The 26,038-nt window shown below is 39.7% G+C and overlaps 1 protein-coding gene across 39 annotated transcripts in view; it reads right to left on the reverse strand.

The window, feature by feature from the left end:
* Window positions 1-26,038, reverse strand: part of NFIX (nuclear factor I X) — a 267,955-nt gene that overhangs the window by 20,044 nt on the left and 221,873 nt on the right. For 9 of the 39 annotated variants that reach the window (XR_015732811.1, XR_015732812.1, XR_015732808.1 and 6 more), the window contains 6 exons: window positions 25,228-25,348; window positions 24,904-25,040; window positions 15,052-15,174; window positions 10,330-10,505; window positions 6,233-6,380; window positions 3,218-3,312 (listed from right to left, as the gene is read on the reverse strand). Coding sequence is in view for 26 of the 39 variants with exons in the window: in XM_060683431.2 (XP_060539414.1) it covers window positions 3,218-3,312; window positions 6,233-6,380; window positions 10,330-10,505; window positions 15,052-15,174; window positions 24,904-25,040; window positions 25,228-25,348 (800 nt within the window). In the remaining 13 variants the exon portion in view is untranslated. The remainder of the gene's footprint in view (window positions 1-3,217; window positions 3,313-6,232; window positions 6,381-10,329; window positions 10,506-15,051; window positions 15,175-24,903; window positions 25,041-25,227; window positions 25,349-26,038) is intronic. The other 30 variants (XR_015732818.1, XR_015732816.1, XM_087888556.1 and 27 more) reach the window with 8 other exon arrangements.

The following is a 26,038-nucleotide window of genomic DNA, read 5'->3' on the forward strand; positions in this document are numbered from 1 at the left end:
ATGGTGTTTTAGAGAAAGGTATAATCCAAATGGCTACACAATTCTAGACTTGGAATTGCCCACCCTTCATCCTCATTTTTGCCTCAGAGCAAGGTCCAAATTTATATTTCCAGTCATCATTCAGTGGAACTTAGAAAGGAACTTCTCTTGGACACAATAAGGATGTGACTTAAAGCTTTTGTGGCTGCTGATATCAACAAAGGGGCATGGCAATCAGATTTCTTCTTTGTTTGTTTTCAAATGATATTACTGTTTGGAATAACCTTTTACTATAGACTACTACCGCCATCTTCATCTCCATTTTTATCTCTATTTCACCTCCATGGAGGTTCTCTTGTATGTATGCAACTACTTTGCACAATAATTTAGAAGATCAGTTAGTTACTAGCCAACTGTCTCCAGCTTCTTATTATATGACTTTATAATTCCAGTGGGAGGTACCAAGAAACCAGCCAAATTATTTCCTTTTTACTCCCAGAAGGAGCTAAATTCATGGAAATGAGAGAAAACATAATAAACCAAAGTGTGTGGTGGGGAAGGAAGACTTTACAATTTGAAAGCAGGAGGCTTATTGAAGTGGGAGAATAACAGTGGGGCAAACAGGACCAGTGCAGCACAGTCCCAGGGTAACTCAGTTTTAATTTTTAAAATGTGCAAGCTTTTTTTCCAAAGGGAGGGGGGGAATAAACACAATATAGATTGGGACAATGTGGGACAAAGTCCACACACTTCAGTCATATGTGCATACTTAAGGAGCATGAATTCTGGTAAGATGAGTGGTTGTGGGTAGGGGGTCCCTCTGTATCCAGGAATTTGTCATCTTTGGTCTTAAGATGAGGTGGCACTATCACAGACAGTCCGAGTGCATAACCTGAGGGGCCTCTTGGACTCACGGCTCCTGCTAGAAGAACAGGTGGCAGCCATGGCTATGAGGGCCTTTGCTCAAAACTGTGTTGTGCACTAGTTATGCCCATACCTGGATAGGGAGACTGTCTGCTCATGCCCTGGTCATCTCCCATCTGAACTACTGCAATGTGCTCTAGATGGGGCTATTCTTGAAAAGTATCTGGAAGCTTCAGCTGATGCAGAATGCAGCCGCATGAGCTATATTGGGTGCTCAAAGAAGTAACATGTAACACTTTTGCTCTGCAAACTAATCAGGTGCCATTCTGCTTCCGGATCCAATTCAAGATGTTGATTATGATGTATAAAGTCCCACATGACATGGGGCCAAGCTACTTACAGAACCGGTTTCATCTCTCATTACATTGACCTATCCCATCAAGTCAGGCAGGGAAGGTATGCTGCAGACCTTGTCAGTTGAAGAAACTGGTGGGATCTAGGAAGAGAACCTTCTCTGCCGTTGTTCCTGTCCTATGGGATATTCTGCCTCTGAAGTGAGGCAGACCCCACTCTCCTAGCTTTGCAAAAAGGGGTTAAAACAAGGTTCTGCGGCCTTGCATGGGGAGCCAAAGGAGCACACAGTTGTGGAGTTAGTTGGTTACATAAGTTGCCTTTGTCAACTAATTTTTAACAGAGTTTAATTAGTCCTTAGAAATTAATTTAAATTTTTAATTCAAAAATTTTAATTAAAATTTTCATTTTTGTATACTGTTTTGATGTTTTGTTGTACATGAAAATAAACAAAACCCTAATGCTGTTAATGACTGAATGTATAGATTTGGAAATAGCATCTTCCAGGCATATAGATATATTGCTTGAATGCTTAGGAAGTATTGTGATGATATTATTAAACAAAGTTTAGCATAATGGAAATAAGTTGCATGGATGTCCATTTCATTCTTTTCTTGAGATAAACTGCATTTTTATTTCTACTTAGGGTAAACATAACTTGTTAATTATTTGAACTTGAACTACTTCTGTAGTCAACCTTAACTACTACTACTAAATTTATATCACAAGTCATGAGTATTTCTTTAAACAAATAATAGTTAACATTAATTGTCATTAATGGTGATGAAATTTATTCCAAATACCATGAGGAAAAGTGAAGAGCTGATCACATTCTGTTCTTGCCCATGCACTACAAGCTAAACTATGGTTTTGTATTATATGTGCGAGATGCCAAGTGATGATATATTCTTCCCAAAACATATTGAAATTGGAAAAACTATGGGTAACTATGGGTGATAATTATGATTAGTACACATATACAACCTTTCTATACTCTGTTTGCATAAAGAGAGTAAAATACATATTATGATCAATATGATTTTTTGCCATGTAAATATAGACTAAACATTCTGCATCAGTTTGAAAGCAGTAGCTTCAAATCTCTGTGTTCCTACAGTACCCACAGGAAAATTGAACTTATTTGTTTCTTGATTCTGCAAGGGAAAAATTAATTTCAGGGCTCTGCAGCTTTTCCTAAGTAGTAGAGAAGTGAAATTGACTGGTGTTTAGTCAATTTCTCTGTTCTATTTGGCAGGAAAGGAACAGCTGTAAAGCACTAAGTCACTGGACCCTTAGCAGACTTTTTTTTTTTTTTTGGTAGTGCCAAGTGGATATGAGGAGATTGTTGCTGCCACAGAATCTGAAGAGCTTGATGTAAATTTATTCTTGTCAGCATATCAAATTGGCATAAAGAAAGACAGTTGGTTTCTAAACTGCTTTTCAGGGTTGGAACATGAAAATAATAGCAGTGTGGAAGTCTCTGTGGAGTAGTCTTGAGCCATACTTCATTCCATTCCATGGTGAGAACAAATGAACAGTAAATACATCATATCTTCAGAGACAGTGACTTGCCCAAAGGCACCCAAAGAACATAGTTGAGCAGACTGATGGATCTTCCCCATTCCCCAGCCTGTCACTGAAATATATTCCACCTTGGGAATCTTTTCAAATTCCATCTTAGATTGAGACTCATAAGCCAAAGACTCTCTCTGAAACTCAGTTTCTTATATGAAAAATGAAGGCCATAATTTCTGAAACATGACTATCTTTCGACAATCTCCTAAAGATTCTGCTGTAAATTCTGGACTTTATGACACACCCCATGAGTAAATACTTAGATCCCTAACATTCAGTCCTAATTTTTATTCTGCAACTGCTCTCTCTCTTATTCATAGTTAGAAAAATTCTGAGGTGATCCACATCCATCCCTTCCACAGAACCATTCCCCTCCCCTTCCCACATAAGGCAAGGTACATTTGGGCTACTGTAGCACATATACCCCTATGAAGCTGGTTCCCCCTACCTGAGATTGCTGGGGGATGTTTAGAAAGTTGCCGTCCCGGGGTCCGATGCCGACAAACCGGTTGGCAGAGGAGGAGGAGCCTGGCGCTGAGAATGCTAGAGGGGAAAGAGATGTGAGGCCGTTAGGGCCACTAGGTGAGGCTGATGGCATTGATGGAAAAGGGTGGGCATGCAGGCCCGTCAGATGAGACTCAAGATAGCAAAATCCAAAGAAAAAAAAAAGGGCACCACCTTTTCCTCCCCAGAATACCGTCTTGTCAGTGAACACAAAAGAATGGAACAGCTAGCTCTTAGTTGTCAGTGGGGCTTCCTTTGAATGATGGTAAATACTTTTGTTTTTGTTTGTTTGTTTGAGATACAGGAATTTAAGGATATTGATAGAAAAAGCCAGCTTTACTACAGGCGTAATAACAACATCTTGATGGAAACTTCCATAAAATCATACATAATATCCCCTGTGCCTTTATTGGGGGGAATTGCAATATTTTATTATACAGGTTTGACTGAGTGAGATGAATACTGAGGAGAATCTGGCTTTTGTTCCATAAACCTCATTTCTCTTGGGCATATTATTTCTTTCTGGGTATAGATCCAAAGCCTTCATGTTGTGGCCTAGTTTTTTCTGCATCCCTGGAGGAGGCTGGGGGCTTCTATGTTATAACCGCTATTGGTAGACTCAGGCAGACCTCCTACCCATTTGTAGGAAAGATGGCATTCCAGAACATGACCATGTATGGGCCTGCAAGGAGATGGAGTCTCTAGGTCTGCATGCCTCTCCTGGGCACAGCACTGTGTGCCAGAAATAACTAAGCTCAGCTCTTTGGTATTTAGTTGGTGGCATAAGAAGGCAGAGCTCTAGATGAAACTACATAAGGGGTAGGGAATGGACGTGCGAGGTTCCCTCACACCCAACCTCATCTCCGATTTGAAAACTTGTCTGGGGCTATGAAATATTGTAAATGTTATCTAGAGGTACTACAAACCTCATGGTAATATATACACATACACACTGGCAGGAGTACACAAAAACAGCCAAGTATGGCATTTCACTTTTACACTAAGCCTTTGATCACAGTAGTGCTCAACACTTAAAGCTGATTTCTCTACTGCCCAACCTGATAGGACATTGATGGGAAGGCAGAAGCTCTTGTTTGGTGAGTTTAAGACCTGGTTTATGGAGATGACTTCAGGATTTGGCTATAAGAATCAAATGGTTTTTACTAGCCTATAATCAATTTACATCACATACTCTCTGGTTCTCAATGGAACACTGGAAGCCTATGGACTAGATTTCTATTTGTTGACCTCCAGCTACCAAAAGAGATGAAGAGATGAGCTACACAATGAGTACGCCCACATGAGGGATCTGTTACTGTGCTGTTTCCAGGGTTATACTACTGGATAGAGGTTGAATTTTACTGGTCTCTGTTAAAAATGAACAAAATGGGATTATGTAAGAGAGATATTTTAGACCTTTTCCTACATATAAGGAGGTTTTTTTCAAGAAGGGAGAGCATTTAATAAATTTGAGACAAACAATTATTCTTATATATCTTCATCACTAACACCAACACCTTACTGGCAATCTGATATGGCTCAGAGCAGCATTAATACTTTATACTGGTCCCTGCTGATCATGCATATCAGTTCTTAATGAGAGCTGGGGTTGAGTTTCAAACTTAGAAGCAGCTGCAACACTCCATTTCCTTCTGAAACCTTTGTTAGCCACCTTGCGAGAGTAGGAAGATGGCAATCAGTACATAACATAGCTCCAGAATTTTCCTTTATGTCTACAGCTTGTCACCAACCCTTTCTTCTTATTCCCACCCCCTCCCATAAATTATCATAAATTTAATGAAGAGTATGAACAATGTGAGAGTGAGTAATGCCATGAGCACAGATGTAGAAAAGAAAAGAAAAAGAAAGGAGGGAAGGAGAAAAAGCAAAAAAGAAAATGATACTGTAGCCAATCCTTATCTCCAAAGGGACTCTTTGAAGCCAAGAAAGATGGTAATAATTACTTCATTGGAGATCTAAAATTTTTAACTGCCACCCCATTTTTAATCAATCTGGTAGGATTCCCATTTCTAGGATGGAGACAGGCTTCATATTGCATAATGCCACCACTCTTCACAAGGAGATACCTGCCCTTCTAAAATAGGGAACAGAAGTTCTAGATTTCTGATCTACCCACTCCTACTCAAATGTCTGGGTTCTATTTATCATCAAACATCAAGGCCATTTTCTGGAAGTTCTGTTTCCCAATGTCTCCTCCTTCTCCCTTCCGTCCATCAGATTACCCTTTCCTGAGAAAGCACAGACCACAATTTGGGGTGATGGGAGAAAGCTTGTTATGGATCTTAGTGAGAATTTATATTTGAAGCACCATAATATCCATAAACACAACCCTTCCTCACATTACAAAATTCAAATTTCTCTCAATATTGCTTATTCTCAGAATTACCTATGGTTTATTTTTCTCCCTTGAAAAAATCCCCAAATTTACCAAGAAGCCACCATGGCAACCAACGATATAATGAAAAAATAAAAAAATAAACGTGTTGGAGTTGGGCAGCTACTGCATCTTTAAACGCTGGGGAATGGGATGGAAGGTGTAAAGGGATAATGGCAGCTAAGGAAAGGGGTCAGATGTGGTGTTTAAACCTTAAAAATAAGCACAAAGCACAAGACTTGATGATGACAACATGGTGCCCCAAGCCCACCTTCTGAATCTGCCAGTTGCTTATAGCTTGCTTTTTTCCTCTCATTCCCATTTGTCTATATTCAATTCACCATTTTTTCCTTTCTTTTTTTCATTTGTGCCTCTTTTCTCCTGCATTTGTTACTGTGCACATTCTTCTTTGTTTTTCTTTTCATTGCCCATCTTTTAGTCTTGTTCCTCCTGCTCTCATTATTATTTCTGCCTTACTTGACATCTAGTGAGGGCCCTGGGGTGGGAAATGGAGACTAAGTTCCATTTTGCTTTGTGGTTTGGGTTACACTTGGGTCCACTTACAGGGTGACGTTGGTGTCGGCGCTCCGCCCTCTGGGTTAGTGCTGGTGGATTTTGTATCAGGCATTGGAAGGGGCACTGGTCTGGCCACAGGTGGAGGTGGCGGCAGCAAAAATGACCCCGTGACTTTGCCCTGGCCGCTACCGTTAGGCTGCGAACAACATAAATACAGTGATGCGTGAACGAGACAAGGCAACTTTAAAGATGCAGTATCTGCTGGCGGCTCTTGGGGCAGAGAAGTGGAGGGACTTTAATTTGATTTAAAATACCATTTTTCGCCCCCTTCTTTCTTCTTAAAATCATACTTTAGTTTTATATTTTCCCCTTACCTCCCTCAAACATTTCCCACATCAAACATTTCCCACATCCTCAATCTCTTCCTTTCAGATGCGTCTGTCCTATTTTCTTATTACAAGTCAGGCCTGAGTCATTATCAAGGGGTTGCCTTTGTTCCCACAAAACAGACAGGGCTGAACAATGACTACTTCATTGAGATAACAAACCAATGATTTCATGGAATTATTCATTATCTCTGAAAACTTCTTATTAATGTAAAAGCAACCGCTATTGTGAGGTATGGACTGTATTCTTCTGGTTAGATTGGCTGCATCCAAGACATGTCCCTCCTCCTAGTCTTTGTGGGTCTGCAGATTGCCTAATTGAATGAACCTATAGGAAAATATGTACGCACTGTCCACCTATAGCCTGAGCTATATATTTATTATCAATGTCTTTATTCTTTTTTCTCAGCAAAATGCCCACCATGGATCTAAAAAAAAAAAGTATGAATCTAGTTCTTAGAAATGAGCACAGGATATTATGGTGGGTACCCAGATTTACTTGGATTCTGTAACATTTTACATATCTGTAAAATATGATTGCTATTACTACTACTATTAATATCAAAATTTGAAAACAAACAAATGGAAGGAATCAAGAGTGGTACATCAATTGTTATTGGGGAACTATACCACAAGAACTTAGAAAGAATTTGAATTTCTGAAATTTGAAACAATTTCTGATATCTCATACAGCAGCAGCGATTGGAAGCTCAGAATTAGATACTGTCTTTACAATTCCCAAATTCTTGGGGAGAGCTTGAGTTTGAGACAAAGAAAATATGGCTGTGATATACAAATCAGTGGAATAACTTAAATTCAACTGTATCACAGAACTAATGAGTTTGGATTAGTAGAAAATATTTAATTTTGATTATTCAAAATTCTCATGCTAGAAGCTTTTGGGCAATTATTTTCTTGTATTGGTTCCTCCCTGCCATGTGCAGTCTATAGGAAGCAACAGTTTTTCTATTTGGATTCTGTAGCAAGCAAAATCCATGGAAAGGATATTACATTAATAATTAGGACTTTACAGACATGTGCAAGAATGTGGGGATTATTTTGTGATTTTAGAATTAGAATAGAATAGAGCTGGAAGGTCTTCTTGTCCAGCCTCCTGCTAAAGCAGGAGAACCTATACAATCTCAGACAAGTGACTGTCCAGTCTCTTCTTAAAAACCTCCAGTGGTGGAGCGCCCACAATTTCTGAAGGCAAACTGTGGGGGATTTAACCAGCTCCTGAACAGAGGTTCCCTTTGCCAAGAAGCCACAATTAATGTGTTCCCGTGATTTTTCTGCAATCAATCTACTTGCTCCTAGACTTGTTAGAGTTGCAGTTTGTAAACCATTGCCTTCCCAGGCTTGGTCAAAGTCCTCAGACGATTCAGAAGCAGAAATATCTAGATTTTTGATGGCAGTCCAATGCTCTACAAACCAGGAATCAACATAAAATTCAATCATTAGTTAATTCTAAGAATGACAATAAATAAAGTACCATAAGTCATCAACATCGAGTTCTACTAAAAACTCTACTGTTTGATCTCTGGAATTGCTTTATTCCTAGAGCAGTGAGTCAAGATAATTATCCTAAGTAATATGCTATGCTGGAGTAAACAACAAAGCATGGTAAGGAATCTTAATGAGTCTGTCATTTTTAGCTTAGATGGGCCTGTCTATGGCTGAAGGCTCTTCTCCTCAGACTTTAATGCCAGCTGATCTGCTTCCATATTAGCTTATTATCCTGCAATTGCCATTTTGGATTCATGTATTTCTTATGGGAAAACCATCAATATTATGGTCAGACTTCACTGAATTATTTTATGTGCTGTCCTCCTGAGGTTTTTTAAAGTACTACTTTGTAATTTTTGGAGGGAGTAATACTATAAAATACTTTTGCATCATCATCAAACTTTCCATTTTAGACAGGAAATTCACTGCTGAAGCTTTTCAGGCTGAGTGATTTTTAAAAAGCTGCTTGTTTGAAATTTCAGTTTATGTCATTGTATATCCTGCTCAATGAAACTGTAAACAAGTTATGAATAAGAAATTTCAGATCTGTGTATAGATCTGGGACTGGTTTCCCTGTTTTTCTTCTTCTTCTGGGTAGTGAAATATTTTACTATAACATAAAGGAAAGAAAAATCAAGGATCCAGGAATTCAGTACATTCATAATCTGGACAGGAAAAAAAGCTAATTAAAAAGGGCCAATTCATAACTGTTCTTTTAATCACATTGATCAGAAAACAATAGGCTAACAACTGCCACGAAAAAGAAACTTCTACAAGACATTTTGTAATAGGACTTACAGATGCATCAATATTTTAGAAAAATCCTGGCTATGTATTACAATAAAACAAAAACAGCAGCAAACAGTAATTTCTCATAGGATTTTAACCACTGACTTTCTTGCCCTCTAAAGAAATAGAGGCGATAGCTACTGTTCCCACGAAGCCACAGTTAACAAATTCCTCTGTTTCAACTGTGATCCATCAACTTGCTCCCCTGGATTTTTGCAATTTAGTTTTTATTCATTTATTACAATAATTTGTCCGCAGCCTACTTGTCAGGCTCAAGGTGGCTTACCATATTAAATGGTTTGTACACCACTGGCACTAAATTGCTTTAGGAATAGAAGCTACTGGGGTCTAATACTTTCATCCCTCATGGGGGGAAAGGTGTTAAAGATAAATAATGGTTCTCTTTCAAGACTCTTGTCAGCTCACAGAGGTTGGCTACAAAGGGATTATTGAGGAGGTATGCTTGTTTATAACATCAGAACCTTGAATTATTATCTATCAGGTCATGGGGGGGGGGTGTTGCCTTTCAATAGGAGTGCTCAAACTGAGTCAAACATATTGTTGAGAGTATATTAAAAGCAATATTTAAGTACAATCCAATTTATTTAGGTAAGTTGGAATCAAAAGTGATTATAAAAAAATTACCCATGCCTCAACATTTAATATTTAAGTTTATTGATTTTCCTCTTTCTTTCCCAAAATATAAGTAAAGATCATAAACTTCAAAACTCTAGTGTGTTCTGAAAAATTCTCATTTCCTGGTTTATAAGTTCTTTTCCAGTGTTGCAAAGCCTAACATCTTTGGATCCTGCCATTCATGTCACTTTCACAAATGTCACAAAAATAAACATTCTAGAATGTGCTCAGTGCAACCCTCTGGGATTCTCTTTTGTTCAGGAGTTCTGAAGACTTTAAACCCTTCAGAAACTTATTTGGAAAAATGGTGCAGACAGAATTGGGGTAGAGAAATCGGATGATAGGGAAAGTAAAACCTGACTGGGCTATACCAGCCCATTCTGTAGAAGTCAGTTCCCATGTAAGGTCAAACAAAAGAGAAGGTTCTCTTTTGAATATGCTGCATCTCTCTCATCTATCCTTTTTTAAAAATATTCTGGCTGCCCTGAAGTTAATTTTCTTCAGCCTGAAAGTTGGGCCTTGTAATTCAGTCTAATTTCTGAGGTAAAGGTAAGATGCCAAGAGCAAGCCAGTATCAGTCAGACAGTTCTTTCAAGGAAAGAAGGCCCATTCTGCCAGACTCACAGAACTAGTTAATACTGCTTACTGTATCACATATTTCCCTATGCCTTTGGCAGGCAGGCAGGCAGGCAGGCAGGCAAGCAGGCAGGCAGGCAGGCAGGCAGTGTTTGGGAGGGAGACAGAGAGGGAGAAGAGGCAGAAAAGGGCTATAAGGCAGGATTCTGGTGGACTGGCCGGCATCCCTGGGCTAAGGTGCGAGGCTCTTACCTGCCCAGAGCCCTGGCCTGAGCCATCCGAGCATACAAACTGCACAAATTCCTTCAGCGAGTCCTGGCCGTGGTGGTGGTGGTAGCGGATGGTCGGGTGTGTGAAGTAGGGGCTGGACTGTTGGATGATGGAGGTTGACGGGAAGTGCAGGGCCGACGCTGTGGCACGGGGGCTTCCTGGAGAGTGTAAGGATAGATGGATAGAAATAGAGAGAGAAGCACAGAGAGAGAAAGAGTGAGAGAGTGACAGAAAGAGATGTCAGTAACAACCCCCATGCCATGCTGCTTCCACAGCCCAATAGCTACCTATACCATCAAGGCCTCTGCTGAAAAATTATCCCCATATTCTTATTTTCAAGGCTGTTTTTCAATTAAGGATTGTCACAATCCCAACAAGGAGTGGTAGTTTCTCTTTTTCAAAAGAGGTTAGCATTTGCAAAGATGTGCAAGCAGGTTTGAGCTGCATGCATTATACATCCGGAATTTGCAACAACCATGTATGTATCATGCACATATACATGCAGTAAAAATGGGTATACATTTGCTTCTGAACATGTGTTTATATCTCTGACATTTTTACTAAATTTTATTGATGTCCCATTCCTCATTTCTTATGTACTTTATTTCAGAGTTGTAACCTAATCAAAATGAAGTACAAGTACCTATATATTCTTATATTTATATCTTATTATTATGCTCTCATCTATTTCTTTCTTCTTTTGAATGCCTCCCTTCTACTCCCATCTTCTAATTCATTAGCAACTCACCGTTTTCTCTTAAACTGTTCTATAAAGCATAATGTACATTAAAATCAATAACTTCTAACTGACACCCAAGTGTAAAAGGGCAAAAGTGCATAACATAGTCCTCTCTTTGGGAATTACTGGCACATTGTAAAATGGAAAGGGAAGAGGGAAATCAGCCAAGAAACCAGCTGTTGTGTACTGGGGATTGACTCTCTCCTACTGTATGTGGCTGAAGTTCCTCCTACACAGAGTTATACACTAGGCAGATGGAGGAAATTGTAATAGGGAATCAGGACGAGAGCAAAGCAGATATTCATAACAATGAAATATAGGCTATACGGAGCAACTAGGTGGGTAAGAAATTAAGCATATAGAAAAGGGGAATGAGCCATAATTCTTTCACTAATTTAGGCAGCCCAAGCCAATTTCCAATTTGCTGTTCTTGGACTAGCTGACTGAATGAACAGTTGTAAGGGAAATCCAGAGATTTGAACAAACTATTTTGTTGTTTTCAGAGATGATAATGGCAGGGCTGCAAAAGCAAAGTGTATTTGTTGGGCAATTCTTTGCATAGGAAGATTTAGCACTGAAATAAATGAGTACAGGTAGTCCTCAATTTATGAGCACAATTGAGCCCAAAATTTCTGTTGCTAAGTGAAATAGTTGTTAAGTCTGCCCCATTTTACCACCTTTCTTGCCAGAGTTAAGTGAATCACTACAGTTATTACATTAGTAGCAATAGCACTTAGACTTATATACCGCTTCACAATGCTTTACAGCCCTCTCTAAGCCATTTACAGAGTCAGCATTATGCCTCCAACAATCTGGGTCCTCATTGTACTGATCTTGGAAGAATGGAAGGCTGAGTGAACCTTGAGCCGGTGAGAATCGAACTGCTGGCAGCCAGCAGTGAGTTAGCCTGCAATGCTACATTCTAACCACTGTGCCACCATGGCTCTTAGTAACATGGTTGTTAAGTGAATCTGGCTTCCCCATTGACTATGCTTGTCTGAAAGGTGATCACATGTCCCCAGGACACTGCAACTGTCATAAATGAGTCAGTTGCCAAAAGCCTGAATTTTGATCACAGGACCATAAGGATACTGCAACATCCATAAGTATGAAAAATGATCATAAGCCACTTTTTTCAGTGCTGTTGTAATTTTGAACAGTCACTAAATGAACTATTATAAGTCGAGGACTACCTGTAAAGGCTTTTGAAATGTGATTTCTATACTATGCTATAACTATGTCTGAGTAGAATGTAAGCCTTCCACAAAAAGTATTGGTGCCCTTTATAAAATAACTGCTTGTTTAATTATTGTGTCTTTTAACTAATGGCTTTCACCCAAGCTTGGGATCAACTGTATCCAATGTATACTTCAAATCGCAGGTCAGAAAGGTTTCTTTGCCTAACACTTGACCTATTTTAGCTTACATCTCCTTCCTTTAATATTATGCCTTTTTTTCTTTCTGTAATATAGATTACATAATTCTTAAAAACCCATTGCCTGGAGTCCTGTACTGCCTATTCCTTGAAGAGCTGCTTATTATACACTGTCACTTGCTGTCTGAGTACTTACAGGACAAAGAGAGAAATCAGTCCTGCCACAATTATTTTTTCTGTTAGTTCACCAAAGTAGTATTATACTATGAGCTCATACAAAGTGGAGACTTGGTAGAAACTCAAGCAAGTAATGGCCTCTCTCCAAACATACCACTGACATTAGTTCTCACAAAACAACTTCGTCTTCATAAGTCCTACATCTCTCTGACAATGCACTTCGATTGGCACTAAGTTTACAATGATATTGCCTCTTTAACTGCCATCCATGGCAGGATCCAAAACACAGACAAGCAAGGAACTCTTCAACCTACTAATGTTTAAAATGTTAGTACTCTATTTACAAAACCTGTTTGATGCTTCAGGGCAAGCCATTTGACAGTGTATCTTAGTGGCTTATCTAGATAAGAGGCTGGAGGAATGTATTCTAAACTTGCTTGTTCTATTCCTTACCTGAAGCACCTCATCAGATATGTTGCTACTTTAATTAAAATGCTTTCTTCTATTTCTTCCCTCCCTCTACTGCACACATATGTGCAACCTATGTACAATACAGTACATGATGCAGTACATCACTGTAAGTGATATAAAGTAACTATTAATCAGAAACCACAACATCATCCTAAGAAAAGCCAGACACCAAAATCTGTGACAGCATCCCTAAACTTCAAACTTTATGCTTATGGTTGATTACAAAAAATAAAAATACCTCCAGCGAATACACCTGTATCATGGTTCTTCCTAAACACTAGTCATAGGCATTTGTAAATAACACTTAAGCAGATTCTCTGCTCATTTGATCTAAGCACACAGACTTTAAATGCCTTGGCTGAAGGCTGAATATGCCACGACCTAAACAAGGAAAAGGTCAAGCAAGTTATAGCCTGTTTTTCAAGAAATTGAAGAAATTGGGGGTGGCGCAAAGGCTCAGCAGTTAGATGTTGGGCTTGAGACCCAAGGGTCATGTGATGGGTGAGCTTCTGTTCTTGCCCCAGCTCCTGACCACCTAGCAGTTTGAAAGCATGCAAATGCGAGTAGCTACATAGGTACCACTTTAGTGGGAGGAAACAGCACTTTTTGACATCATGTTGGCCACATGACCACAGAAATATCTTAGGATAATGCTGGCTCACTGGCCCTTGAAATGGAGATGAACGCCACCCCCTATAGTTGGTTATGACTAGCAGAGTAAAATCCTCAGAGATTCCTTCTTTTCCTCTCTCTTTCAAGAAATTATTGCATTTATTTTTGAAATGCCTATTTCTTTATGACCCTACTTGTACAATGAAAAAATCTTTAGACATCTTTCTTTGGATGACCTCACTATCACAAAAAATGGCAGATAGAAGACAAATCTAGTGTCTTTTCTGCACTGGCACCTTAGTATTTTTGAAGTCCTATGGTTCTCTGCCTGCTCTAATGGGATTTTAATGCCAATGGAAAAATCTTTTAAAATCCCTTAAGCATTTTAAACTGGTATTTTTTTCTCCAATGATTGGACTTCATTACATTTTCCCATCTGCTGTTTTCATTTTAATGCTGTTATTTTATGATATGCATTTCATTACTTTTGTTGTAGTATTTTATTTCTATTTTCATTACAAGACCACCCTGTGAAGGTGACTTGGAAGGGCAGCATATAAATAACAAAAATAAAAATAATAAAAAATAATTTTAGAAATGAAATAAGTGTAGCCATTCAGGCTCCAGACAGACTCTCAAAATATACTGAAATACGGACTTTTAAAATTTTTTAAGAAATGTACTGAAAATACATTTGTCATTTTCACTTTCATGGGGCTTAGGGTCCTACTTCAATTTCAAGCACACCTCAGAGAAGCAAGGATAAGTATTTCAGCTTGAAACAATAAGCCACTAGAAATCTGACAACTCTCAATGTATTGAATGTAGTCTATAGGTTAGATTTGCCTTTCTTGGATGCAAACTTTAAATATCCTAGTTTTTTAAACAAAATATTTAAATGTAGTTGTCCATTCATTCTGAAGCCTCCTTTTCCAAAGCATTTTCAAATGAGCATTTGAAGCTATATATATTAAACTAGATCTCAGTCCATCTATGTACTGCTATCAATTCAAACTTGGTCCTGTGGCTTTCAAGTTAATCTGATTTATCAAAACTTTCTTCTTTATATGCCATCTTAAGGATAAATTCTTGAGAATGCCATTTGCAATCAATGTGTTAAACCATTTTGGGGAAAAAAAAGAAAAGAAAGCAGGGGAACAAAAGACAGAGGAAGTGAAAGAGAGAAAAAGAGACAGCAAGAGACTATTGCCAGAACCGAGGTGGTTGAATCTATTGACATGCCCTACCAAGGAGACAACTTTGTCCCTTGCCTCCCATCTTGCCCACAATCCACCCATTCGCCCCCCTAAGAAAATGGCTTTGTTCTCACCTGGTCTGACTCCTGCTAGGACAGGCAGCGGGTGGTGGGTGAAAGCCATTCTCGGGGAGGTGGTGTGGGAGGACAGGGCACTGCAGAAATCCAGCTTTCCTGACTTCTTTAAAGAAGCCGGTCCTGGCAAGGAATCAGGGAGAAAGTTCATGGTTTAACAGGTGGAGGAAAGATGGATTAGTAGTTAGCCATGCTCTTTCATTCACTTCTGTGGTCCAATTTATGTTCTACAACAGATCTAAGGGATTATATTGGGAACGGCTGCTTTCAATTTTTAGTTTTTCTACCTGTCACTGAACAGGTTAAAGAAGCAGCTCACATGTCTATTCTGCATAAAAGCCAACAATGAAGTAGACGTAGATAGACAGACAGCATTATTATTCATTATTTCTACAGCACTTGATAAGCACTTGATATTAAGAGCAATCTCCATGTGTCTCTGAGGTGCCTGCATTAATAAAATAAAAATAAATAAAATCTCCTTTGTGTCAGGTTTGATTCCCCCATGGAACCTACATACATCTAGACAACATACAGAAGTGGCTGCCTTAGCCCAGTTCCAGGATTTTTACTTTTTTTTACTTGTACTCCAACCTACGGCCCTGGGACTCCCTTTTGGTCTCTCATTCAAGAAAATATCCTTAGCTTCCAAGCGCAGACTAGATTAGCCAGGTTCTACCACTTGCTAAGACTTAGATCCATCAGTCAAGGTGTGCAATAAATTAGTGTTTTGACTCTAGGTTGCAACACTTTATTTCTTTTCAAAACTCTAGATTTTTCCCCATCTCTGCTACTCACTATTCCTTGTCCTAGAGCACATCTAAGTTTGTTATATCTCAGTGACAAGATGTAATCTGAATGCTTATTAGGGTTTTTCAAAGCCCTGCACCAGAGCAGTTTCTTGCCTTTGTTCTAAAGCAGTCTTGCTTCAGTGGAGTTTGCCATGTGATTGAAAATGCTTATTTGCATGACAAATGCTACTCTTCCTTTGAATTAACAGTTATTAAACATCAATATAAATTTGTTCAAAGGCTGTTTAAGTTTCCTCCACAATTCCCTGCAAAGACATAGATTTGTCACGTCATTTGAGCAAGGCCTTAGTTGGGTGCCAGGAGAACTAATAATAGCCAAAAAGTGAAAAAAGTAAATAGTAAAAGGCACAGGTACATGAAAAAAACCCTCTTAATAATTCACAAAAGAACTATTGAAATTGCTTATTTTCCAGAAATGGCTTCACTTCTTCACTGTTCAGCACAGCTGAAATACTTTCCTGATGTATTTTCCTGAATTTCTTGATTCCTACTTCCTCCCCGAAATTATTATTTATTTATTAGATTTAGATTCTGTTTCTATTTTCTATCACTCAAGGCAGCGTACATATAGTAATACTCCTGGATTTGGGTTGGTCTGAGAGAGTGACTGGTGTAAAATCATGTTCCAGCTTCCATGGCTAGAGCTCATCATATCCCAGTTTCTTATCCACTATGTCAGGGATCCCCAGCCCCTGACCCACGGCCCACTACTGGAGCTTGAGCCTTTTGGAACTAGGCCTGGGAAGTGGTGGGCAAGCGTGTGCATGCTCCATTTGCGCAAATGGAGCTGCATTGCATGCTTGCCTGCTGTTCATGTAGAATCATCCCCTGTCCCTCTCCCCCACCCCAGCCAGTCTGCAAAGCCAAAAAGGTTGAGGAACTCTGCACTATGTGACAGTGGCTCTCTTGGCTTGACAGATACACTTCTGTGAAGTACTGGTGGTGGGGCAGATATCAAGGTGGGAAACCAAAGTGCCAAGCACATGTCTGTATTCAGTTTATTTATCTGTTTGTTTATTTAATATATTTAAACACAGGGTTGCCCCTCCTCCCCCCAAAAAACTTTGTATGTTGTACAAATCTGAGAAACCAAACAGGCTATTCCAATTTCTTCTATCTTATATACCAGGTTGTGGTAGGACTGGGTCTTGCTAAAAGAGGAAAGATCAGTCTGCAATGTAGGCAACTGTACAGAATTGTATGTTATGACCTCTCACAAAGCCAATGAGAAAATCTCAGTAAATCAGACACGGGAGCAAGCAGCCTATGCAGTTATATCTCAAGGAAATAATTAGTCTGCTCCTACGAAATAAGTACATTATAAAGTATAAGAACATTATAATTAAGGAATCTTGCAATATGTTTGTCATTGTCAATAATATTTTTTCTTACATATTACAAGGCTTAATATCCTTGTAATATAATACAGTATATAAGTATTAAGAGCCTTATAAGATATTCCATAACAGACCAGTTTGGTTTGTTCTGTTCTAATAGTTAACGTACCAGGCTAGAAACCAGGAGACTATGAGTTTTTAGGCAGGAAAGCCAGCTGGGTAATTTTGGGCCAGTCACTCACTCTCAGCCCATGACACCAAGCTTGGGTGAGACAAGCCAGTCGGCCACTTTCTATCACAACCAATGGATCAACAGTTGGTTGATCTAAAAAAAGTAGATCCTGCATTTGTGGGAAAACGCTAAGAAGAAAAAATCCCAACATTTTAAATGTTACTTTAAAATTGTTGTAGGACTCAGTTGATGGAGGTTGAAGAATTTGAACTATATTTTTGTCCTGTTTTTCATATGCTTGGTGTCATACAATAGACAAATACACATAGTGATTTTATCTTTGAATGAGGAAGTTGCGACTGACTGAGAGTACTTCTGCAGTTGAAATTGGAAATGTTAGTATTTTGCAATGGGGAAATGCTTTACAATGGGAGTGGGAGAGAAAATGTAAATGCCAGTCCTGAAAATGGAGAAATACATCTTAGGGGGAAAAAATTAAAATGGCAGAGCATTGTTGAAGGAGAAAGGGAAGTCTCACAGCATTTTATTTTCAGTGTAATATCAGACTCCAGAACAAGGTTTATGGGGTAGGTCCAATAGCAACTTCTACAGACAAATTACCCATTTCATTGAGGATAACTGTTTTTATGCATCTGGAGTCCCCAGGAAAAAAGAGAGTTTGCCATAAACAGCAGTGCAATAGAAATAAACAAATATTTTGAACAAGATGAAGAACAAAAAGATCCTATATCTACTCTATAGAGTGTCCATATAAATTATCAACAAATAAGAAGTAAATCAAGAAATTCAAACTAATATGTAAAATGTAAATATGGAAGAATGGCATATGAATTGAAAGCTTTAAAGCTTAAAAGATAAATGATTGAATTTTGGATGTATTCAGATATAGATGGATATACTCAAGAACAAAACGTTGAACTGTCAGAGAGATGGTCAGATCATTACATTTGGCCAGCTACAATTTAGAAATTGTGATATGTGCTTAAGGTTCTTCAAGTCAAAGGACTTATTACTTTCTTCCCTCAGGCAGCTGTTTAGTGAATAATGCCTCTTTTTCATGGCTTGACTATGTCTTGTTTCAATAGATACTGCTGTCATCGGCATATATCCCTCATTACCGGTATATCAAAATATTTATTAAATAGGCTTGCAAGTTTAATCTGCAAAGCTGTTTTATTATTTGCTATTAATTAATATAGCTAATTTTCATTTCTGTACTTGATTTATGCAGCAGTTGGAATTATCCATGGCCAAATAAAGAATATTGCTTAACTATGCCTTTTTAGAACAACCACTTAAGAGTTATTTCCCATTTGTTAACGACATAAAAAGACATATCCAGTATTCTGTTCTTAAAGAAGCTACCCCAAACCTTCAGACTTGCACAGAAGATCTTCATGAAATAGCACCTTATTAATTGTTATTTATTAACAGTAAACTTAGTTTCTGAAAGTGGTTAATAATATAATTAAATGTTACAGATCCACATGTAAAAGGAAAATATTACCAGATTTAGTGGAATTCAAGATCAACAGTAATACAACTTCTTCCCCCAGCCCTAGGAGAGGAAGTTTTATTGAGTAGTGCACAAAGAGCTCAGTAAGAATTTAATATCTTTCTTCCCCTGTCCTTACCACTTACTATGGAGAGACGATCAAGAGCATCCTGTCTGGTTTGGGAGAATTACTGCTTTGGACAGGAAAGTGGTGCAGAGTTGTGAGGATAGCAGAAAAGATTATTGGTAGTTCACTTCCTTCTATCTACAAGAGAAAATTTGGAAGTGGCCCAGGCAGTTACCTCCCTGATTCACAGGAGGATAAGGAGGTTCAGCACAATCAGATTTCAAAAATTTGATTATTGCAGCCAATCTCAATAAAAGTAGATTTTAGCCTTCTGGGAAGTTGATTTTCTGGTCTGGGCAGCCCAAAAGCGATACTCAGGGTCCAAAACCTCCCGGGGGGATTTGTCCTCTTGCTCCTCAACGCCCTCGCTTAAACGGCTCCTTCGGAGGCAGACTGGCTGATGGAATTCGGGAGATGCCAGAACGACTTTGAGCACCAGGAAGCTTGGAACATGTCCAGTTACTCCATGGACAGAGCCTCGATGGACTGAGGGACAGAAGGCAGGATTGGAGGGTGAGCCTCGAATGGCATCCCAGCTCCTGCAGAGGGCAGCTCCAGGGCTGGGCTTGGGCAGGGCAGGGAAAGGAGTCCCAGCTGCTTCTTGGGGATGGGAACTCCCCACCCTTCCCATTTGCTGGGGCTGTTGGTGTAGCTGCGAGTGGAAAGTTATCCTATGTGTGCGGCTGGAGCTGAAGCACAAAGTTGGATGATGGAGGCTGAGTGGGCAGGGGCCATGATGTGGCAATGACAACGACTGGCTAAGCTGTCTCGCCACAGCCCCACTGTCTTTATTTGCCCACAGCTGCTGCGGCTGGGACAGGGCAGGCGGTCACCCAGCGCATCCAATGAGCCAGATTGCATGCCTCCCCCTCTGTGTCTCTGCCTCTGCCTGCCGCTTAAAGGGCTGGCCCAACAGCTGTGGTGCTCGGACCCACCTGTGCTGTGTGACCCCAAGTTGTGTGAGTGTGGTGCAGGTAGGGTGGGGCTGAGCACAGTTTATTGGATGTCCTGGGCTCACATCTAGCTGGCCATCGCTGCTGGTCAATGAGTGACCAAGGGGTCAATAAACCAGCTGCTGTCGGGCATCCCCAGCCCCCCTGTGCTCGCCGCCTCCTATGTACGCACCAAGGGGAGCACCCGGCTGGGGTGGGCCAGGGCTGAGGCGGCGGAGGCTGGCCCCTCACCATCTCCAGGGCAGTCCTGTGGCCCAGATCCAAACACATCGCAAGCCAGATCTGGCCCATGGGCCTTGAGTTTGACATGTTTGATCTAGGACACAGTATATAAGTGATGCTTGACAGGGTCCGCAGTATTGTCTGGGATGCTACACATCCTTTTCATGACCATTCTCCTTATTACCTTCTGGGAGGAGGCTTCGTGGTATCCGAAGCACAACATCTAGATTCAGTCACAGTTTTGTTCCATATAGTTATCAATCTTGTGAACTCTCAATATATATATGGGTCTAGGTATGTATATATATATATGTACAGTATATAGCATGTGTATATGTGTGTTATGTATGTGTATGGGTAGATGTATACTTTCTTTTGAGAGCAGGCAACAGAATTTCATTTTTAATGTGTGCCAGCATGCTCACAATACACAATGACAATAAAGCTTGCCCTGCCCTGCCCTACAGAATATGCTTAGCAAACATTAAAAATCAATTACTAAGACCTGAGTGTGGAATGGAATATAGAAGACAAGGGCAGGACAGCATAGTTAGAACTAGAAACGCTACAACATTTTATTGTACATTGCTAGAATTAGCTACTGTTCATAGCTCTGATGTTGCTGCCCTGGAGTATCACTGATTTGTTGGCTTTTGGACTCACCCTTAGACTCCACCCTAATGCACACACAAGCCATTGTTATAATAAACCATCTGTCTTTGGGCAGTTCACTTCAGTGTGAAATACAATACGGATAGGTGATGTAGTGTCAAAGCTGATTTAAAATCTACACATGGATTTTTTGTGTGTGTGCATTTGTAGATCTACACTGTGGATTGATCTTGATTAAAAGCATCCACACCTCGGGAAACATGATTATGAGTTACAAAATGCTGTCTCCACAGATATGAAACAGAGAATCTGGTGACATACCCCTTGAATATTAGGGGATCAATACAGTGCTTCATACAGAAATGGGCCATTTCTGTTCATCACTATTTTTCTAATGCAGCACAATCTGGCACTTCAGCAGCAGGCAAGGGGGGCCCGAGAGAAAAAAGCCCCCAGCCTGTTATCTCATGCCAGCTGCCTAACACCTGATACCTGTGCACAGGGATAGGGAGGGGGGCTGCCAGCCAGCTGTGAACACCTGTCTCTGTCAGACGGCTGGATGGTCTCTCCAGCTGTTCATACAAGCCCTGCAGCTGTGCTGCTTAATTGGTGATTTGTTCAGATGGTTGGGAACAAACCTCAACAAGACAAAGGAGGAGGAGGGAGATGAAAGAAAAAGAAAAAAAGTGTTTGAATACAGCCTGTTCCACAGCCTTCAGCCCTCAGAAAACTAAGGAAGACCCAAGTACAAAACAAGCCCACTCCCATAATTATTCCCTACAGATCAGCGGAATAATTTTGATTTATCAAATGTACTGCAAACACAGAGGAAGTGCAGCTTATAAAGCATTTAAGAAACTGGCTTAAGATGTTATGTGCTGCATGCTGCATTGGAACACTCCTTTTAATGGAGTATTCACCTATTTTCCTTTGAAGTTACCCTAGAATTTGGAGGTAGACTAGAGTATCCTCCAGACACAGCTGCCCACTGCTTTATTCTGACAGGAAATGTGCAAATTCACAAACCTTTTCATAGGTATACTTTACTAAAACTGTATTTCCAAAAACATGTACACAGGGGATGCTCCTTTTCTTCTATGACATCTGACTTACAAATTAATGTGTATACATAATCTGTCTATACTGTGGGATAAAAATATTAATATGCAAAAGAGTTCAGAAGAATAGGTAGACTTTCCATGTAAGCATATAAAAATGATGTAAATGTAATGAAAAGGACAATACAGTATTAAGAATCTTCTTTCCATCTTCTGTGTCATCCAAGACTTACAGTACATTAATTCCCACACCTAATGGGCTACTGGCTGATCATATCTAATCCCCATAAAACAAGACAGTATTTGGAAAACATAGTTGAACAGGGGATTACTTTAAATGATGGAAGCTGTAACTGAATACACATATACCTCACCACAGCTACTATATGGGCTGATAGTATTTCCAATAAAGCAAATTTAATTTTTGTGAAGAAGATTGAATTTTTAAATTTTTTTTCTTCATTCACATTGGTTAAGAATACAGGATAATTTCTTCTGGAATGAAGGAAAATACCCCTCTAAACAAACAGGTGAATACCCAAACAAAGAATAATAATAATAATAATAATAATAATAATAATAATAATAATAATAATAATAATAATAATAATAATTTTATTTTTATTTTAAATGTAATAAGAACAAATTACTATTTAAATTTACAGCAAAAATTTTATGCAATAATTAAAATATATTGTATATCTTACTTGGAGAACAGAACAGAACTCAGCTTTCCTATATCTCAGATGTGGTCAAGCTTACTTCGGCAGTTCTTTAATCAGAATTGCCAGAGAGGTTTCAGATAAGCCAGGAATATATCAGTTCATTCTAGCCACCAGCATCCCATTCCACTGTCCTATTTATTCCACTAATTCCGATACAGCCAGAATCCATTCTTGTAAATCATTAGGACAGTTGATTTCCAGCAGTGTAAGAAATCCCAGTATGGACAGTTGCCGTGCCTTACATTGGAGTCCATTGCTCAATCCTTCAAACTATGTAGCAGCTACTTCATTCCCATTATCCTGCACACAAACTTCTTTACCCTGGACATTAATCCTCTTTCTCCTTATTCATGAAGATTATGTCATGCACATATTCAACATATACATGCCAATATGCTCTCATTCATACTCACAAGCTAGCATTTTTGAGGTAGCTATATAAATATTTCATTCTGCAAAACTACACATGACCATAGCTTATTTGTATCACAGTTTTTTGAAGTCTACACAAATTTAATTCAATGTGTACAATTTACTATTGGTTCCATTATGCTTATGTAGTATTTCAGAACACCTTATTTCACTGGGTTTCATGCTGGGGAGCTTTATATATTTATATTTTGGGGTGCCGCAAGGGTCAGTCCTCTCACCCCTTCTGTTCAACATTATTGTAAAACCGCTAGGCGAGATCATCCGTGGTTTTGGGGTGAGTGTTCATCAGTATGCTGATGACACACAGCTATACATCTCCACCCCAGACCACCCCAATGATGCCCTTGCTGTGATGTCCCATTGCCTGGAGGCCGTGCGGATCTGGATGGGGAGAAACAAGCTCAGACTCAACCCCTCCAAGACCGAGTGGCTGTGGCTTCCGGCGTCCCGGTATAGTCAGCTGGTACCATCACTGACAATAGGGGATGAGATCTTGCTCCCCACAGAGAGGGCCCGCAACTTGGGTGTCCTCCTGGATTCACGGTTATCTTTAGAAGATCATTTGACGGCCGTGGCCAGGGGTGCCTTTTATCAGGTTCGCCTGATCCGCCAGTTGCGTCCCTTTCTAGATCGGGACGCCTTGCGCACGGTCACTCATGCCCTAGTTACCTCCCGTATGGACTACTGTAATGCTCGCTACATGGGGCTCCCCTTGAAAAGCACCTGGAGGCTCCAACTGCTCCAGAACGTAGCCGCGTGGGGGATTATGGGCGCAGCTCGTTACGCCCATGTAACACCTCTCCTACGCGAGCTGCACTGGCTCCCGGTGGTCTTCCGGGTGCGATTCAAGGTGTTAGTTATCACCTTTAAAGCGCTCCATGGCTTAGGACCTGGGTACCTACGAGACCGTCTTTTGCCACCAATAGCCTCCCACCGACCAGTTCGTTCTCACAGGGAGGGACTACTCAGGGTACTGTCAGTCAAATTATGTCGACTGGCGACTCCCAGGGGGAGGGCCTTCTCTGTGGGGGCTCCAACCCTTTGGAATGAACTGCCCCCGGAGAAACAGAATATCCCTGATCTCCGTGCTTTCCGCCGTGCCCTCAAGACCCTGATGTTCCAACAGGCGGGGCTAAACATACGAACATGTGAATGATTTTTTAAATGTTATCTAATTCTGGGTTTTATTTAATTGACCAAACTAAGTAATAATTTTAATTAGCAATTTTATGATGTTTGTGTGTCTATATTTTTCTTGACTGTACACCGCCTTGAGTCCTACGGGAGAAAGGCGGTATAGAAATATAATAAATAAATAAATAAATAAATAAATAAATAAATAAATAAATAAATAAATAAATAAATTATTGCATGCCTAGTGTTTTTTGCTAGTATTAGAGAGATATGTATTTCTTAGTTTCAAATCTCATCCATACTGGACTAAGAGTTATCTACCCTTCCCTCATGAGGCATCTTTGCCTATGTGCTCTGTGTAGGCTTAACTTCATTTTGTAACCACATTTTAAACTAAGACTTCACCTGTATTTGGGTATGTGTCTGTTAAAGGGCTATGCTTCATATTTGTTGTAAGCAACCATATACCAACTTGTTTGAACCATTTCCCTAAACAGCAGCTTCCAATCTGTAGAATCCAAACAGAGCTCACCTGAAACAAATAATTATCACTTGTCCTATACCTTCTTCATTAACAAAGCATTAATTAGAAAATATGGTCACTGTATTGGAAGAACAGATGCAATTGTGGATGAAATCTATGCAGGCCTAATGGAGATGGTAAATGAAGGCCAAAGATCAGACTAGTCCTTTTGCTTTTGTTTCCCATCTCAATATATATTAACTGATGAGGAAAGACAGTTGCCTCTTACCTGCATCCACATCATTGGGCCAACCACTGGATTGGCTGCTGCCAGCTGCTGGGGACCGTCCCGTCCCAGGATAAAACACATCATCTACTGGACTCTCCATTTCGCTGTCATCTAGTGATTTAGGCCGTTTGGTGGAACTGCAGTGGAACCATAACACAGACGCACAGATCATAAGCAACAATGTAATGAAATACAGGGTTAAGTATTTACTCCCCACCCCACCCCCAGTTGGGACTAATTACTACAAGAAATGCTATTTGGTTTGAAGAGTCTTTCAATGAACTCAAAGATTTTTGCACTTCACAAAGTTTGTAATAGACCTACCTGCTAGAAGGTGGTGATGTTATTGACCGTCTACCAAGAGCCACTTGATTGATGTTGTAGTAACTGGGACTCTCCAGATCAGCCAGAGAGAAGTTTGGACCAGATGCTGTTGCAACAGGAGCTAAGAGGTAAGAGGCAATAACTCAACAGACTGGAAGATAGGGAGCATGAGAAAAACAAAGGTTCAAACTGATTTCCTGTTGAGTTTCTTGAATTGAAATAATAATAATAAAAAAAGGAGTTGTAAACATGACCAATCACAGAGAGTATTGATTACAAACACATTTGTACCATGTGCATGCAGATTCAGGCAAAAACATCCAATTTACAGAGTAATTTCAGTGGAAAGGAGGGAGGGGGAAGGAAGAAAGGAAGGAAGGAAGGAAGGAAGGAAGGAGGGAGGGAGGGAGGGAGGGAGGGAGGGAGGGAAGGAAGGAAGGAAGGAAGGAAGGAAGGAAGGAAGGAAGGAAGGAAGGAAGGAAGGAAGGAAGGAAGGAAGGAAGGAAGGAAGGAAAGTTTTTTTCTCTTATCCTTCAGTGTCTCCATTTGATTGCAATGGAAGTTTGAATACATGGCACATAAAAAGGCTGCATAATTCTAGAAGTTGACAGTAAAAGAGCATTCTTCTGTAAGTAAGATGTCAAGAAAGTTAAATTAGGAAGTGTGAAGAATGCATCAAATAAATCAATGTATTACTTATTTTAGATTTTTACCCTCCTTCTTCTCTATAAAACTCCAAATTGCTCACAAAAAGATAGAAATATAAAACAGTAAACAATAGAGAAGCATATTAATATATTACACTAAATAT

The sequence above is a fragment of the Pantherophis guttatus genome, chromosome 2 (genome assembly GCF_059756535.1).
Source record: "Pantherophis guttatus breed Tessera chromosome 2, ASM5975653v1, whole genome shotgun sequence".
Classification (NCBI taxonomy): domain Eukaryota; kingdom Metazoa; phylum Chordata; class Lepidosauria; order Squamata; family Colubridae; genus Pantherophis; species Pantherophis guttatus.